At 25.8% G+C, this 18,564-nt stretch overlaps 1 protein-coding gene across 1 annotated transcript in view; it reads right to left on the minus strand.

Annotated features, from left to right (window-relative positions):
- Positions 1-541: 541 nt before the first annotated feature.
- The window catches only part of LOC100208905 (microprocessor complex subunit DGCR8), a 32,553-nt gene continuing 14,530 nt past the window's right edge, over positions 542-18,564 (minus strand). The window contains exons 4-8 of the mRNA XM_065791534.1: positions 15,782-15,894; positions 5,168-5,276; positions 3,764-3,820; positions 3,508-3,582; positions 542-723 (exon numbers count right to left, since the gene is read on the minus strand). Coding sequence (XP_065647606.1) covers positions 622-723; positions 3,508-3,582; positions 3,764-3,820; positions 5,168-5,276; positions 15,782-15,894 — 456 coding nt within the window. The 3' untranslated portion in view covers positions 542-621. The remainder of the gene's footprint in view (positions 724-3,507; positions 3,583-3,763; positions 3,821-5,167; positions 5,277-15,781; positions 15,895-18,564) is intronic.

The raw sequence follows: 18,564 nt of genomic DNA on the forward strand, positions 1-18,564 counted from the left end.
ACAGAGTGACATTATCACAGAGTGACATCAACACAGAGTGACATCATCACAGAGTGACATCATCAAAGTGTGACATCATCACAGAGTGACATCATCAAAGTGTGACATCATCAAAGTGTGGCAATAGATTTTCATAGAACATAAAACAAAAATTTTTTGTAAATATTCAATAAGTCCTTTAAACTGTAATTAGAGATTATTTAAAAATAGATTATCATAGATTCATATTCACTATTATATGAAAAAATATATATTGGTAGAAAGAATATCACAAATTTTGAATTTGTAAATACTTGACAGTTTTTGTTTGAGCAAAATCATCTATGAATTTGAACATTGCTTTATTTTTTATAGTTATTGTAAATAAAGACAATCACAGTTTAACAAAAATAACTGTAAAAAAAAAAAAAAGGACTTTTATTCTATTTATTTCTTTATTTTATATAACTAATTGAAGCATAAAACTCTGATTTAATTTTATAAAAAAAACAAGTCAAACTTTCCTTTCCGAATGTTAAACAAAAATAAAAACAAATGTAACTACATCTCAAAGTAATTTTTTGGAACAAAAAATGAATTCATAATTCACAAAAAACTGGGTACTAAGTAATTATTTGAAACTCATTTTCCTATTTTCCGCATTTCTTCATGTAAAATGTTTATTATGCGTTCACTTTGCGATTCATTTTTCAAGGTCTTTTCTTTCTCATCTTTAAGAGTTGTCTAAGGGAACACAAAAAATATTGCATAGCTATATTCATTATAAATAATAAATATTCAATTTATTTTATAATACAATTATTTAATAATGAGTTAAAAAAAATTTTATGCCACATTTTAAACCATATATATATAGCTCACAGTATATTATATTACTTTATAGCAGTTTATATATTTATAACAATATATAATTATATATTTATAGCAGTATATACAGCAATATAAATTATATTACTTACTAACGGTATATTATGTAACTTACTATCAATTATTATATAGCAGTGTTTATACATGCATGCAAATGGAATATTTAAGACTTCTTGGTGCAATAAACAACGCTCGCTAACCTATCAACTAGAGTATAAAACTCATCTCAAAAGTTTAGGAAAGAAAGGTTCACTTGATCTTATGAAAAATATTTTCCATTAAAGTTTTATTCTACAACAAAAACTTGCTCAATTAAACAGTAAAGATCAACAAAAAAATAAGATAAAACTTATATATTTAATTTTTGACTTTGAAACTGATTTTTTTTAATTAAAACATTACAGCCTTACTTCAATAAAAAAGCTTTTTTTTTTATGTCATGCTTCTTTTTTTTTAAATATTTAAAAAATATTATTCTTAATATCCTTCTGTCATTCAGTTTAAATTAGAACACAGGTTACAATTTTATACAACACTTAAAAAATTGTATGCAAATAATGATTAGAAAGTTTTATACAATGGTTAAAAAGAGTGCTAATTAATAGAATAGAATGCTTGCTTTAAAACATGAATAGAAAATTAGAATAAGGAAATTAAAACTTGATAAAATTTTTAGTGGTTTTAAAGGACTTATAAACTAGTGCTTATAAATAGCGTTTTAATACTACTTCATAACATTTGTCAATAAAAGAATGCTACATAAAAAAATAGTAACCAAAGAGGATTTACAAAACAAAAAATTTACAAAAAAAAACAACTCAAAAAACTGTAAATTAATTCATTAAGGAAACATAAAGGCAGGTAAATTCCAAAGTATTGATGCTCCAGGAAAAACCAAATAAAATTTCTTTGATAAAAGCAATGTCACACCAGATGGTATATTGGTAGATGGAATGAGAACTATTAGAATAACCAGTCTAAACATGACAACCGTATTCCAGACAACAACAGATAAAAGATTTATAAAGATAGAGAATGGAATAAGGAGTAAGAAAGCGAAAAGTATGATAAAGATTGTAATGGAGTAAGTCGTTGGACTCAAGATAAGTTATTATTAGCTTCTTAACCAAAAAAAATTAATTTCTCAGAGATGTCAACAAGAGTATAATTATTAGAGTTGAGTCCAATTAGAGGAAAAGTTTTTTTTAAATAGTTGAGCCTTGTGCTAAGGAGAGGTAATAAGATCAGACCCATGTATAAAAGATAGAATGTTAGACTTTTCAATGTTAACGACTCATTAAAAAGAATGCCTTTAAACCTAACTTCTAACTAAGATAAAATATGAGATTTATTAATTAGAAATAATGAAACTTAAGCATTAAACAATACATTCCATAAAAGCTTTCATGCCTGCCTGAATCCAGGAGGTCACATTGGAGGCCTAATTTTCAGCAGAGACAATAGACATCATTAAAAAGATCATTGCAAAAAAGCTACAAAAGGAATAATGATAGATACTTAGTAGGAAATAAGAAGTGTAATGATAGAGCAAACTTAGTAAAAAATAAGGAAGAAAATACAATTATAGGGTAATGAATAAATTAAAGAATAAATATGATACTTTAATGTAAAGAAGCATGAGATAAAAGTTTTAGTGAATTAGCCAATAACAACAATATCGACTGATGGATAAAGAAAAAATGTCAGTCAATTTAATCAGATATAACATCAAAGAAAGTGTTGTCTTGAAAGGAAGGAGATTGATAATGAACAAAAAGTTAAGTGATTGAGTGAAGTAATGCTAAACTAAACAGTATAAAGAAACAGTCAAAAGATTCAAAACTGATTTCACAACAAGTTAATAATTTGATAGGTAAGTACCTATCAAATTATTAACTTGTTGTGAAATCTATATATTGAAGTTTATGCAATTCAAAAATAATACCCATCAACACAGAGAGTGGTAACAATGGGTATTATTTTCTGATTTGCAAAAAGTTATTAAACATAAAACCATCATTACAATTTAGTAGTGGTTTTTATGTTTAATATTTTTTGGTACTAGTCATGATAAGAGATTAATGTTAGGTGTTATGTAAAAGCAAATAAATTTATATAAAAACGATTAAAGGTTATAAACATAGTTTTAATCAATGATAAATAAAATGGAGAGTTATTTTTAAATAAGTTGGAGAGTTATTTTTAAATAAGTTGAAGAGTTATTTTTACAAATTGAAATTTTTAAATCTTAATAATCATTTACAAATTGAATTCTGAAATAAAAAAGGTAAGAGAAAAATTTCGAATTATTAAAATTATAATAAATTTTAAAAAACAATTTTTTATTGAAATAAATTTTTTATTGAAATAAATTTTTTATTGAAATAAATTTTTTATTGAGCGCATGCTAATATAAGTTGAACTGGATACTACCAGAGGTTTAATGGGAATCGAACTTGAAACTTCTCACTTTTGAAGCAAACAAACTTCTACCACTACACTACTACAGCACTTTATGTATGTGTTTATATTTGAATATATATATATATATATATATATATATATACATATATATATATATATATATATATATATATATATATATATATATATATATATAATTTATAACTTTATTTCTACCTGTAATAAAGCAAGTTGAACACTTTTATGCAAACGCATAATAGATCCCCAACAAGTAAGTTCAGGATGAAGTTTCTATAAATAATTAAGTAATAATCACAATTTTTTTAATTTTAAGTAAAAAAATATCAAACAAAGTAAAAAAAAAAAATCATAAAATTTAAAAAAAAACTTTTTTTAACTTGAGAGCTAAATTTTTTTTATAAATATTTCGAAAATTCAAAGTGTAACTTTTTTTTTTGAAAAGATTTATTACCTTTAAAATATACTGAGCAGCCAAATTTTTTGCAATTTTACGATCTTGATGTGCTGCCTAACAACAATACCAAATAAAATGATTGAAGAAAAAAACAAATAATTGTAAAACAGTTTTGAGTTTAAAAGCATCCAATGGAACCATTTAAACAAAAAATTTATAAAAGATTATGATTTTTAAATTATATCAGTCTTTAATACATCTTTTAAATTATGTTGTGAAAATAAACCAAACTTATTGCTTTAAAAAACATAGTTAGCAACATCAACATTGTATATTGAAGAAATTGCTATTGCAATATCTTTCACTATGAATGCAATTTTCATTATTGACTCTCCCCTGATTAAAATTCTTTAATAAACTAGTAACAAAGAATGCAGATCTAGATAAATATTACCTAGCTCTGGCTTCATATTCTCCATAATTTCAAATTTAAAAAAAACTATATCAAAAAAAAAAAAAAGCTTTAACAGCACATATTTTTTTAATCTCTTTTATCTTATAAAACTCTGTTTAACGCTTAATATGATAATGACAATAATTCACAACAGTGTTGCTTGACGCTACTTATCAGTAATTATTTGCAAATTTTATTCGCTTTTTACAAACTTTCTTTGAAAATATGTATTTTCTTTTACTCTAAAAGCACTTTAAAAAACAAATTGTTATTCCTAAAGTTTTGTGTTTTTAATAAAGCAAAACTCAGGTTAGTCATTAAAACTCGTTAAAAATAATAAACTTAAATATTTAAACGAATTTTAGTCTAAATGGATTAGGGAACAATAATGTTTATATAAATACATTTACACACTCACTATGTTTAGGTTATGAGCAGGTCCCAAAAACAATAAGCAGTAAAATTTAACAAAAGTTGAGCAGCTTCTAAAAAATAAAACATCTTAATTTATCATCATGCTAGATAGTACACATGATAAGTTTGTTATTTTATCTGAGTGTGTTTTGCCTGACATTTAAAAAAACACCTTAACTAACTCATTTTATTTAAGTAAAACACCCTAATTAATTCGTGCTATTTAATGTAACACACTGATTAATTTATGCTACTGAAAGTAACACCCTGATTAATTTATACTAATTAAAGTAACACCCTGATTAATTCATGCTATTTAATGTAACACCCTAATTAACTCATGCTATTTAATGTAACACCCTAATTAACTCATGCTATTTAATGTAACACCCTGATTAATTCATGTTATTTAGTGTAACACCCTAATTAATTCATGCTATTTAATGTAACACCTTAATTAATTCATACTATTTAATGTAACACCTTAATTAATTTTTTGAACACAAATAAAAAACTACAGGATAACAAAATTACTGAGACATTGTACCAAGAAAAATCTACAAACAAAACCTGGAAAGTTTCCAAAGACTTACAGTGACTTTATAACTCTTTACAGTTAAAGTGCAACTGAATCCACCATCAATGTCTGAGGCAAAACGTGTGTCAATTTCCGACTCATTGAAATCTAATAATCCATATTGCCTAAATCACGACAACAAAACTAAACAAACTAAAAAATATTTGTTTATATATTATTCTATCTATTATTTACTTATTCTCTTTTGTATTATATCATGTTAATTTTATTCAAAAATTATTTTATCAAACTATATTTATGTCAAAACATTATATTACCATATCAATTTATTGGATTAAATATACTTATAAGACTTATAAAAAAAAACTTAAAAAATGTGTAGAAAAACTTTACAACTTAATAATTCCTGTTATCCAACATTCTTTTATAAGGTTTAACATCAAAGTCAAAACTCATTTACAAAAAACTCATTTACCTCTCCAAAAAAAAAACCAATATGAAATTTTCACAGCCCTTAATTTCAGAGCTTTTTTTTTTTAAAGTTTAGCAATTATTTCTAAGTTTAATGTCCACAGATTCACACTTTGTGTGGTTTGAATGACTTTTCACAGTGCCATTTTCTTATAATTGCCTTTATATAAGTTGCCTTTTCAAAATGTAAACTATCTAACTATAAAAAAAAATGCAGTCAATAATTACAGATTACTTGTCAATACATTAAAATGGATTTCCCTGATATTTCTCTGATCTACATTAAGTTAAAGTTACTCAAACTTAACTTTGGAAAAAATAGACTTAGATTCTATTAAAAAAATTTTCTCCAATTGCAAATATATAAACATTAATAAAATACACATTCAAAGTATCAAAAGAAGTTCATAAAACTGTCTGCCAAATAAAATTTAAAACAATATGTATGTTATACAACTGAAATAAGTTACTTAAGTTTGATGAAGAACCATATATCCTGATCCTCCTTGATTCAAATCTCCCTCATTATTCCTTGATTTTTTGCAAACATCTGAATTCCTTGACATTTTCCTTGTTTTCCCTGATTTCTGAGATCTAGCAGACATCCTGAATTAACTGCATGCTGATTGATTATTTACTATATTTATTTTTATTGTTTTTATTTTTATTTATTTTTAATATATTACTCTATATAATCTTCTAAGTTATTGTTTTTTTTCTTTTTTTTTGTTTATTTATTTATCTTTAAAATATAAAATCTTTTTTACAAAGTATATATATGCATATGCATACTAGTTTTGCTTATTTTTACAGCATATGGGCATTTCCACGGCGGAAAATGAAAAAGTAGTCAAACTTTATATTTTAATTTTAATTTTTTGTCAACTTTTAGCAAAATGAATATTGATGTAGACACATGAAAGTTTATTTAAAATATGCCTTTAGTACTAAAATTAATTAATTTAAGTTGTTTTTATGCTTCTGAAAGTTACGATTTTTCTCATTGTCGCATGATAAAAAAAGTATCATTGTAAAATGCCATTTTAACCATGAACTTATTTGCATAATTGAAATTAATTTAGCTAACATGTTCAAATTGTTGTTGGTCAGATTTAATACTTTATAAAATATATATATATTTCAAGAAAATAACGAAAGAACTTTTGCAATTTTCATGTAACGTAAGTTAACAAAAACATGATAAAGTTTTGTTTTTTCTAAAATTTAGTTAAAAAAAAAGTTTTTTAATAATATATGCAAAAGAATATTAAATGTTACATATTTTTTAAACAAGGTTCGAACTGAAACTTCTTATAATAAGAGAATTCAGAAAAAAAATCTTTTTTTTTTTTAATGTTAATTAAAATTATTTTTTTGTTTTTTTATTTGTTTATGTATTCTTATTTTGGTTGACATATATCACACATACACCACTCTAAACTGTGATAGCAGTTTTTATATCAAAAATATTTTTTAAATTTAAATGTAAATACTCTGCAGCTTTTTAAAAATTCAGCCTAATGAAAATAAGGCAATACGCATAAATGTAAGTAAAAACTTCTAAAAACCAAAGGTTTTCTTATTTAAACGACTCAAATAAGTATTAATAAAGTTGTAATACTAAAATAATTTTTTAAAGTTGCTCTTCGTCTTGATGAAAAACTATTTTCAATTTAATAACTTTCATAAATGTTTTTAAAAATGGAAGAGTGCCACCAGTTTTTTAAAATTTCTTTTGTTAATTTTTTTTAATGAATGAGTTCAATACTTTTACAATACTTTTGTTATGTAATTCTAACTCTTAATAATAGATTAAAAAAATTAACGATAATAATCGCTTGGTAACGTTAGTGATGCAACATATGTTAAATATATAGTATCAAAAAAACAAGTTTATTTTCTTTAGCCAGTCACTTCTGATAAGTTTTTATATATTTTTTAAAGTTAGTATAGAATTCTCAACATCTTGTGAAAGTTTCAAATACAAACTGCTTTACTGATTTGCAGAAATCAGATCTAAAACTTAAAGCAATTTTTTTACCTTGTTTTCCATGAGTTAAGTGCCATTTTCAGCAATAAGTTTACATTAAAAAAATAACCTAATGCTTGAAAATTAACAAAACCATATTCCTTTTGAAATTATAATTTTAAACAAAATCAATGAACTTTTAAAATTGAAACTTGCAAATAACAAATATTTTAACTACCTGCTAATGTTGATAGTTTTAAAAAATGCTTGCGCACATAAATTTTCATTCAATTAAAAAAGTTAGATGATTTTTTTTAATATGGAGAAATCTTTTTCAAATATATAAAATATGTAAACAGAACACTTAATATTAAAAGAAATTGTTTTATGAAATGCTTCTATAACAATAAGTTAACTTATTTTCAAATAACTTTATAGAATTTTTATTTTAGAGTATTTTTCTTTTTGACAGGTGGTTTTAGCTCCAACACTGCTTAAAAACAAAATTTTTGTTTCTTTTTAATTGCCACCATTTTTATGGGTTGATGTTTAATGATTCTATTTCAATTTAATATTAGAAAAAAAAAAGTGTTTACACACAATTGATAATTTAAAGTTTATTTTAAAATAATTAATTCATTGCAATGACTTTGCAATAAAAATAATTTATTCATTGCAATGACTTTGCAATAAAAATAATTAATTCATTGCAATGACTTTGCAATAAAAATAATTTATTCATTGCAATGACTTTGCAATAAAAATAATTTATTCATTGCAATGACTTTGCAATAAAAATAATTAATTGATTGCAATGACTTTGCAATAAAAATAATTTATTCATTGCAATGACTTTGCAATAAAAATAATTAATTCATTGCAATGACTTTGCAATAAAAATAATTTATTCATTGCAATGACTTTGCAATAAAAAATAATTAATTCATTGCAATGACTTTGCAATAAAAATAATTAATTCATTGCAATGACTTTGCAATAAAAATAATTAATTCATTGCAATGACTTTGCAATAAAAATAATTAATTCATTGCAATGACTTTGCAAATAGTGGCAAAAGTTATGAGTAAAATAAATAAAACATATAATAAAAAGAAAAAAATAAAGTAAAGTTGGAAGAAAGATATGTTCTTAGTTAAATACAAATAATAATAACATTTTTTAGTCAAATTCAAATAATAATAAAATAAAAACTTGATAAATAAAATGATTGCACATTTTATACCTCTTGTTATTAAAATTATTTTAAAAATGATTAATATTATTTAGTTAATACTAATGTTATTAATCTCTCCTGTGCAAATACTATATTTAAACTGATTAATTAATACTAATAAGTCAATCATTTTATGAAACTACTAAAAAAATTACCATGTTTCTTAAAAAAAGACTTTTTCTATATATATATATATATATATATATATATATATATATATATATATATATATATATATATATATATATATATATATATATATATATATATATATATATATATATATATATATATATATATATATATATATATGTATATATATATTGAGTTTCACATGTTGCATACAATATTTGCAGGGGTGCGGAGTCATAATAAAAAAGTACCGACTCCAATCGATGTACATCCACGTGGATTTGTACATCAACGTGCAACACCGAGAAGTTTTACTATTGTAGTCAGAGTCGCAATTTAGCTTAGCGACTCTGACTCTACTAAAAATGTTGCAACTCCGTGACTCTGACTCCACAGCCCTGAATATTTGTCAACAAAGCATATTGTAAACAATAAAATCGCTTTTTAAAAATTTAAACAATTTTATGAAATTATAGTATACGGTTTATCCAAATTACATGCATTACATTAGAATTTTTAGAAATAAGCGAATAAACAAACATTTTTAAGTCTAATTTATACTTTGATTAATATGTTTACAAAAACTAAATATTACTACACATTTTTGATCAATAATTTCCAATTTTAACTTGCGTTTTCTAGTTGTACTTGTACCAGTTTTGATTTGTCAAAATCATCAGTTATTCAGTAAATAGCCTACTGTTAAGAAATAGAGTTATTAATACGTTTACTAAAGTGACAATAAACTTTGTGTGAGGTATACTTTTTTATAGTAAAAAGAAAAATAACGAGCACAGAATTTTGATATTTATAATTTGGCAAAAATTGTCTAAAAATTGTAAAATGGGTAAAAAGTGAAATGTAAAATAAAAAGTGAAAGGTAAAAAGTGAAAAAATGGGTAAACGAAAGGAATTAAACATTGCTGAAAGAGAAAGAATTTAAGTTTATCATGAAAAAGGTTATTCACAAGTTGAAATTTCAAAAAAATGAAAATTTCAAGATGTTGTGTCCAAAGGACATTACAATGACACAAAGAAACTGGTAAGAATGCAACTAGAAAACGTACTGGAAGGCCTAAAAAAACTAATAAATTACTAGATAGAGAAATAAAAAAGATTTGTTTATCAAATAGAAGGAACAACGCCGAAAAAATCAGGTCTGTGTACAATCAATATAATGATCTTAAAATTAGCACTTCCACTGTGAAGAATTGATTGAAGAAATTTGGCTTGCATGGGCGTGTAGCTGCTCGTAAACCACTATTAAGACCAACTAATAAGACAAAAAAACTGAATTGGGCTAAAAATCATCAACATTGGCCAATTGAAGAATGAAAAACATTCTTTGGACAGATGAACCCAAGTTCGAAGTTTTTGGTTCAAAACGCCGTGTTTTCGTGTGAAGATTTGCAGGGGAAAGGTATTCGGAAGAATGTTTAATACCCACTGTGAAACATGGGGTGGATCTGTGGTCGTTTGGGGATGTTTTGGTGGGGGAATATTGGAAACCTACACAAAATTGAAGGAATTATGTCAAAAGAGGTGTATAAAGACATTTTAGAACATCAAATGCTGCCTTCTGGTGAGAGGTTATTTTCTGATCAGTATGTTTTTATGCACGATAATGACCCGAAACATACCAGCAAAATCTGCAAAACTTATTTAACAGATCTTCAAAGCCAGAAAATATTAAAAATAATGGAATGGCCACCACAATCACCAGATCTTAATCCAATCGAGTTGTTGTGGGAAGAACTTGATAGGAATGTGCGAGAAGAACAGCCATCTTCTGTGAAAGACCTTCGTCTCATATTGCAAGTAAAATGGGACACAATACAACCTGAAAAACTGTCTAAATTGATTGATCGTATGCAGAGGATCTGTACAGCTGTAATGCAGAATAAAGGTGGTCATTTTGTAGAATCAAAAATTTAATTAAAACGCTAGTTAAAATTAGAAATTATTGATCAAAAATGTATAATATTTAGTTTTTGTAAACATATTAATTAAATTATAAATTAGACTTCAAAAAGTTTGTTTATTCACTTATTTCTAAAAATTACTAGCTTGCCTTAATATAGGAACTACTAAAATACCAGGACGCATTTCAAATCTATGCGAATTCAGCAAGAGAGTTGACTTTGGCAGTTAGCAATATTGCATTTTGTTATAACTTAAACAAAAATACTAATAAATCTAGAATTAGATTGGCTCTATAAATTTTTGTATAAATCTGTAAATTGGTGCTTATAGTAAACAAGTATAAAAAACACATTAACTTAAGTGTATTATGTGTGTAGACTTGATAAAGTAAATCTACAGCCACATTACCATTATAACATTGTTAATGGTAAGACTTTAGCTGTGCATATTAAAAATTTTATGTTTTATAATTTAAATTAAATAAAATTATACATAATATTGTTTTATTTGCAATTTTTGTATTATATATAACTTAGTAAAATGAAATAAATTCAGTTTAGAATATTAACATAAAAGCAAAAGTAAATTTTTAAAATAATTTGAGACATGCCTAGAAAAGTTTCCAAGTTTCCAAGTGATAAAGAGTTATCTTCAAGATGGTAAGCAGCTTTACCAAACAAAATTCCAAATCCAACTAATAATGTGGGTATTTGTGAAAAGCACCGGCCTTTAGGATGCAGTATGCATTATTCTAAAAGATCTAAATATCAAGTGAGTTTTTTGTAAGTACTTAATATGCGCAAAACTCATACTAATATTATTTTTAATCATTACTGTTATGACAAACAGGCACAACATTTAAGTCAACAAATTTTGCAAAGATTTCAATGGAATCCAGAAACTAATTACCTGATGTGTACTTGAAACATCAAATTCTGAAAAGTGTTGCAGTCTTCTTTTTGATGAAATTTATGTTAAACCAAGTATACATCTTTGAGGATGTCAATTAATAGACTACAGTGAAAATAATCCTACTGATGTTGTTAGACTATACTTGGTTTTATGCCAATGTTAGGAAAACCAGATTTTGTTTGTTGTATAGTGCAAATTTTTAAGCTTTCTGTTTATTTTTCACAAAGTTTAATTGTTCAAATCACTCAGATAGTAGTTGAACTAAGCAGTGAAGTTTTTTGCCTTATTTAGACAATCTTGCAACAAACTGTAGTGTCTATAAAAATTTTTACTTAGAAAGTAGATATGCTATGGCTAGGCATTATTAATAATGAAAATCTTGTAATACTTTGTGATCCAGTGTATTTATTTAAATTAGAAATAACTGGCTTACTGAAAAGAATGGTAAAATTCATCTCACACTAAATGATCAGTTATTTAAAGGTTACTGGAAGAATTTGGTAAGTTTATATGACAAAAAAAAAACAACGTTGTGAAGTTGATGAATCTTTCATACAAAGCCATTTTTTCAGTGGCAGTTGATCATCAAAATGTAGCCCATTTGTGTGCAGCAGTGAATAAGAAAGTGTTAAAGTTAAATGTTAAAGCAAAAAATTGTTTACAAGGAAAACTAAAAAGGCTTTGTCAAGTGCACTCTATGAAATTGTACATTTAGACAGAAAATTGTTGACTGAAAATCAGTATGTTCTCCCAAGGATTTTTCAGACAAATCGATTAGAAGGAGAATTTAGATTATACAGTTAGTCAAATTTTTTTGTGCATCTATGTTTTTATAACGATTATAATAATTTATAATGGTTTAATAATACTTATTTTGTATAAATATTCGATAAAATCCAAATTTTTCTACAATTTTTTTTTATGGACCCATGTTTATAAAATTTTTCGCAATTTAAATGAATAAATTCTAATTAATTCAAATTGTGATACTTTTTTTTTTTGTTAGGCAACTTTGTGGTGGCAATTACTATATTTCAATAGAGGAAGTTTAAAATAGTTTGCCTTTACAACGTTAAAAATTGTTTAGTGAATTGGATGCTATGGATTTGCCTATATCTCTGTGCTCCATTGCTTAATCAGATTGTTGTCACTTATAACTGATTGAATACGATATTCTTTATTTTGTTAAACTTTATTGTTTTTGTGTGATAAAATTAAAAATAAATTAATCACACCACCAATATTGTATATACTTTTTGTTGTTGTTGAAATTATGTAATGTTAACATCATTTAAAAAGAACCTATAAAATGTTTAACTTAATTAATTGCTGTTGTAAGTTAACAAATTCAAAAATAAATTAAGGAAATACTTTAATGATCTCAACACACCCAAAAACACCTTAAATAGTCTCAAAAAAAAACTTTTTCAATTTTTCAGCCCACTCATCAAAATTACATGAAATTAAAGTCTTGCGTCCTGGTATTTTAGTAGTCCATGTGTATATATATATATATATATATATATATATATATATATATATATATATATATATATATATATATACATATATATATATATAAATATATATATATATATATATATATATATATATATAAATATATATATATATAAATATATATATATATATATATAAATATATATATATATATATATATATATATATAAATATATATATATATAAATATATATATATATAAATATATATATATATATATATATATATATATATACATATATATATATATATATATATATATATATATATATATATATATATATATATATATATATATATATATATATATATATATATATACATATATATATAACCCTTGGAATTAAGAAAAATGAGGTTGGCAATAATTTGCTGACCTCTATCTTTTAGAGGTTGGCATCAGGTCGGCAAAAAAAATTTGATACAAAGGTAATAAAACGTAGAAACGAGGTCCACAATTTTTTGCCAACCTTAAACACTTTTAGGTTGGCAGTTAGGTCGGCATTGTCAAATGCCAACCCTAATTACAAGGATTGTATATATATATATATATATGTGATCAAAAAGTAAGGTGAATTTTTTTATAAAATGAAAAATCTTTATTTATTCTTCCAAATCTGTATCGTCCCTCTCAAAATAATCCCCCCGGCCCCAATGCACTTTTGCCGACGTTTTTTCCAGTCTTCGAAGCATGCCGAAAAGTCCTCGGTAGATATAGCCTTCAATGCGCGTGCCGATTCACGTTGGATCTCTTCAATGGACTCAAAACGATTTCCCAGAGTGGTCTCTTGTGCTTTGGGAACAGCCAGAAGTCACACAGTGCTAAGTCGGGCGAATATGGTGGTTGTGGAGCAACATGGGTAGAGTTTTTGGCGAAAAACTCACGAAGAACCAGTGCTGTGTGCGAAGGCGCATTATCGTGGTGCAAAATCCAAGAGTTATTGGCCCATAATTCCGGTCTCTTTTTGCGAATAGCTTCACGCAAACGTCGCATAACGCTTAAATAATATTCCTTGTTGACAGTTTGGCCAGTTGGAAGGAATTCGTAGTGCACGACACCACAATAATCAAAGAAAACAGTCAACATGACCTTGATTTTTGAGCGACTTGATGTGGTTGCTTCGGTCTCGGCTCGCCTTTTTCACGGTATTCACTCGATTGGTCGGTTGTTTCAGGGTCGTATGCGTAGACCCAAGTCTCATCGCCAGTAATAATTTGTTTGTAGACGTCTTGATAGTCAGAAAGCATTGCTTCACACGTTTTAACGCGACGCTCTTTTTCAAAGAAATTGAGAAATTTTGGCACCAAACGGGATTTGAGTCTTCTGAGGCCCAAATGATCCTTCAAAATCGCTTGCACCGACCCAAATGATATTCCAACCATGTCAGCAAGGTCTCGAATGGTTAACCGACGATTTGCAAGCACCAATACTTTGATTTTGTTGATGTGGTGATCATCAATCGAAGTCGATGGTCGTCCGGAGCGTTCCAAGTCATCAACATGTTCTCGGCCTTCTTTGAAGTCTTTGTACCATTTGTAAACATTTTATTGAGACATAGTCTCTTCACCGAAGGCCTTTTGCAACACTCGATACGTTTCAGCAGCAGAAATATCATTCCGCAAACAAAATTTAATAGCACTTTTTTGCTCAACAAAATTAGACATCGTGAAAATTGCCGAATGCACTTTTGGTACTTCAGAAACAAGCGTAAACAAAAAAAAATAATTATGAGTTTGACATGTAATTTGGCGCAAATGTTAATGACATTCCTACCAACTTAAAAATAAAAAAGATTGGACGATTCGAATAAGGCGGGAAGTTTAAATTAAAAATTCACCTTACTTTTTGATCTCAGTAGTGTATATATATATATATATATATATATATATATATATATATATATATATATATATACATATATATGTATATATATATATATATATATATATATATATATATATATATATATATATATATATATATATATATATATATATATATATATATATATATATATATATACACACATATACTACAACACTATAGCAACACAACAGCTCAAATCATAGAATTTAAACGAAAAAACATTTCTTTGATATTTTTTATTCCCTTGTTTTCAGGCTTGTAATAAATAGCTAACAAGCTAACAATAGACAAAACTGATTTAATACTTGTCTTTTCTTCTCTAATATTAAATTATCACCTCACAAAGCTAGAAATAACATAAATGAACTTATAATTAAGACTTTCTATCATTTTCCATTTGGTTCTTAAAGACAGAACAACCAAAACATTTATGTGTTCTCTATCTGTAGATTTCTTTTATACATGGATCAACTGAAAATAATGAAAACAACAGATTTTTTTACTGTTATAAATCCTGAATCTCAGTTGATATTTTAATGTACAAAAGTTCTACCTATCGTGATTTTAATATGATGTCATCAGGTACATTTTCACAAATATAATTTGTACTAAGTAATTTATGTAACAGAAAAATTAAAATTACCTTGTCAGAATGCTCACCATCATTTCATAAGGATAGATTAAAGAATAAGAAGACATCAGACTTTTGGTTTTCTCAAAAATTGTTGGATCCTCAACACTTAATTTATCAAATATCTGAAAAAAATAAACAAAATTAAAAATTAAACTCAAAACAACTTCACTTTTTAAACACCGCAACAAAAAAACTGAAATTACGATAAAAAACTGCAACAAAAAAACTAAAATTACAATAAAAAACTGCAATGAAAAAAATTAATTTATGATAATAAAAAAACTGCAATAAAAGAACTAGTTACCAGGGATGCAGAGTCCCAAAAGGACTTTGGCTTTATATCTATATTTTTTCTAGGTCTGTAGTGTCCAGAAACTCTAAACATGTTTGTTGACTTATGATCTGCTGTAAGAAAAAAATTCATGAGATTTAATGAATCGGAACTTATCGCTTTAAAGCCCATAGTCCTGGAGTCTTTGCCACCATTATACCAAAGGACAACACATTCAAAAAATGATTGTTCCTCTTACCTAAAAGTCTTAATTTTTTTTTCCTACTAGTAGTCCATAAACTTTTTTATATTTTTTAGAGCTCCTGGATACCAAAAACTATGAAGAAGTAATCTTTTCGTGACTTTCAAATCATGCGGAGTCCTTTTTGGGACTCCACACCCCCTGAAAGTTACAATAAATAGCTGCAACAAAAAAAGTTACGAAAAAAATGTTATTGTTACTATAACAACAATACTACAACATCTCACGTAAAAAAAAATTTTTATACTGATTTTTAAATCAATATAGAAAAATGAAAACTAACCATTAAAATTAAAATTAACCATTAAAAAAAGTATTTTTTAAAAGCATTTTCAATGAATTTATACACTGAATCAAGAGCAAATATTTAATACATAATCTAAACAATCCAGAAAAATCTCAACTATAAAAGGTAAGCTAATATCATGCACAGGGTTTTAGATGATCATTTGTAATAATATAGTGTTCTACTACTGATTATTAAGTAAGACATATATGATATTTCAGTCGCCCGCAGGGTGACCAGGAAAAAACTAGAGGTTCCACCCATAATATAAATTACTAAATTTATATGCTCCAAAATTATTAACCCATTGGAACTGCTATTAATACCTGAGTGGGTTGTGGTGTTATAACTTATAGTAAGTTTATAAAGGATGAGTATTGTATAACAGTTGTCAAATATATAACACTTGAAATTAAAAATAACTTCAAGTAAAAACTAAGGAATGATTTGGACACAACTTAAACTGACTTTGATCTACGCAAAAAATGTAATTAATTGATTTCTGATGTTAAATTTTAAATAAATTATATCTATGGACAGCTATTTCTATAAAATTTAACACTATACTATCCTAAAAACAGAAATTAAAAATCAATAACATCATTGATTTTTAATTTGTGTTTTTAGAATAGTATACTAATAAAAAAAATCATATATTATGCCTAAAACATATAAACATGTTGGAAGTCATGAATATAAACCATATATCCAGGTAACATTAACCAAATGTTTTATGAAATAATAAATGGGAAACTAACACAAACAATTATTATATACAAACTATTAAATTTCCTCTTTTAATATTAAAGAATTAACTGGAAGAATTACATATAAAAAACCAGGTGACTGTGCAATATTTACCAAAATTGAAAAATTTTTTTGCAAACTATATTATAGCAAAGTTTGAATTTCTGATTTTCAGTTTACTATTATGATTTCGTAGTATTGTCAAGTCTTACACAGACTGTAAAGGAATGTTTACTAGGAAATTTGCAGTAAATATGCCTGATGTTGAATAGGTAAAATCATTCTTATATAGAAACAATTTTTAAATAAAAATTAAATTTTAGATTTTTAAGTACATTAATAGGAAGAGTACAATGTAGATAGTTTGGGGGGGGGGGGAGGACCAAAAGGAGCATGTTATAACTGCTCAAAGAGTGGATGATTTAACTCTAACTGTTTTACATACTGGTTTGAATCTTTATTGTTGCCTAAACTAAAAAAAACTCTTGGGACATTCTAACTGGAGACAGTTTGCCATCACATAAAAATGCATTTGTAATGACTTAGTTTGACAAAAATAACATCAAATTTATCACATTTCCTCTGAATTCCACACATTTTACAGAGCCATTGAAATATTTTTGAATTATGAAAGCTTATTAGAGAAATATTACCAACTTGGAATGAAAGTGATAAAAGACATAAAGCTCCTTCCCTTCCAAAAGACCAGCTATTAGCGTTGCTTAAACATTTTATGAGTAAAATTAAAGGACCTTGTTGTGAAAGTGTGAAGGCAGACTTCAGAAAAACAGGTTTATACCTACTGGATCAAAAACAGGTGCTAGATGGACTTCCTAAAAAAACTTTATTTGCAAATAAAGATTTCATGATAAAAATAGGTTAACTTGTTAGTGAGTCTTTCATACAATATTTAGTTAAAGTAAAAGGCAATGATCACATACCCTAACATAAAAAATGACATAAAGTATCTGTTGTGCCAGAAAAATGTGCAACATCAATCGGTGTATCACTAATTGATGTTGCTAATATCTAAACAGCTATAAATATAAATCAGTTAATTTAAGTTAGGTCATAATAGACATTTCAATTTACAATAATTAGCAAAGAGCTGAAAGTTGGTACAGACATTTGGGGACATTATAAAAAATAAAATATTAAAAGTCTCCACCAATCCAACACCTGTAAAAAAAAGTTATTCAAGGTCAAAAGTAAAAAAAAAGGGTTTT

Source organism: Hydra vulgaris, chromosome 02 (genome assembly GCF_038396675.1).
Source record: "Hydra vulgaris chromosome 02, alternate assembly HydraT2T_AEP".
Classification (NCBI taxonomy): Eukaryota; Metazoa; Cnidaria; class Hydrozoa; order Anthoathecata; family Hydridae; genus Hydra; species Hydra vulgaris.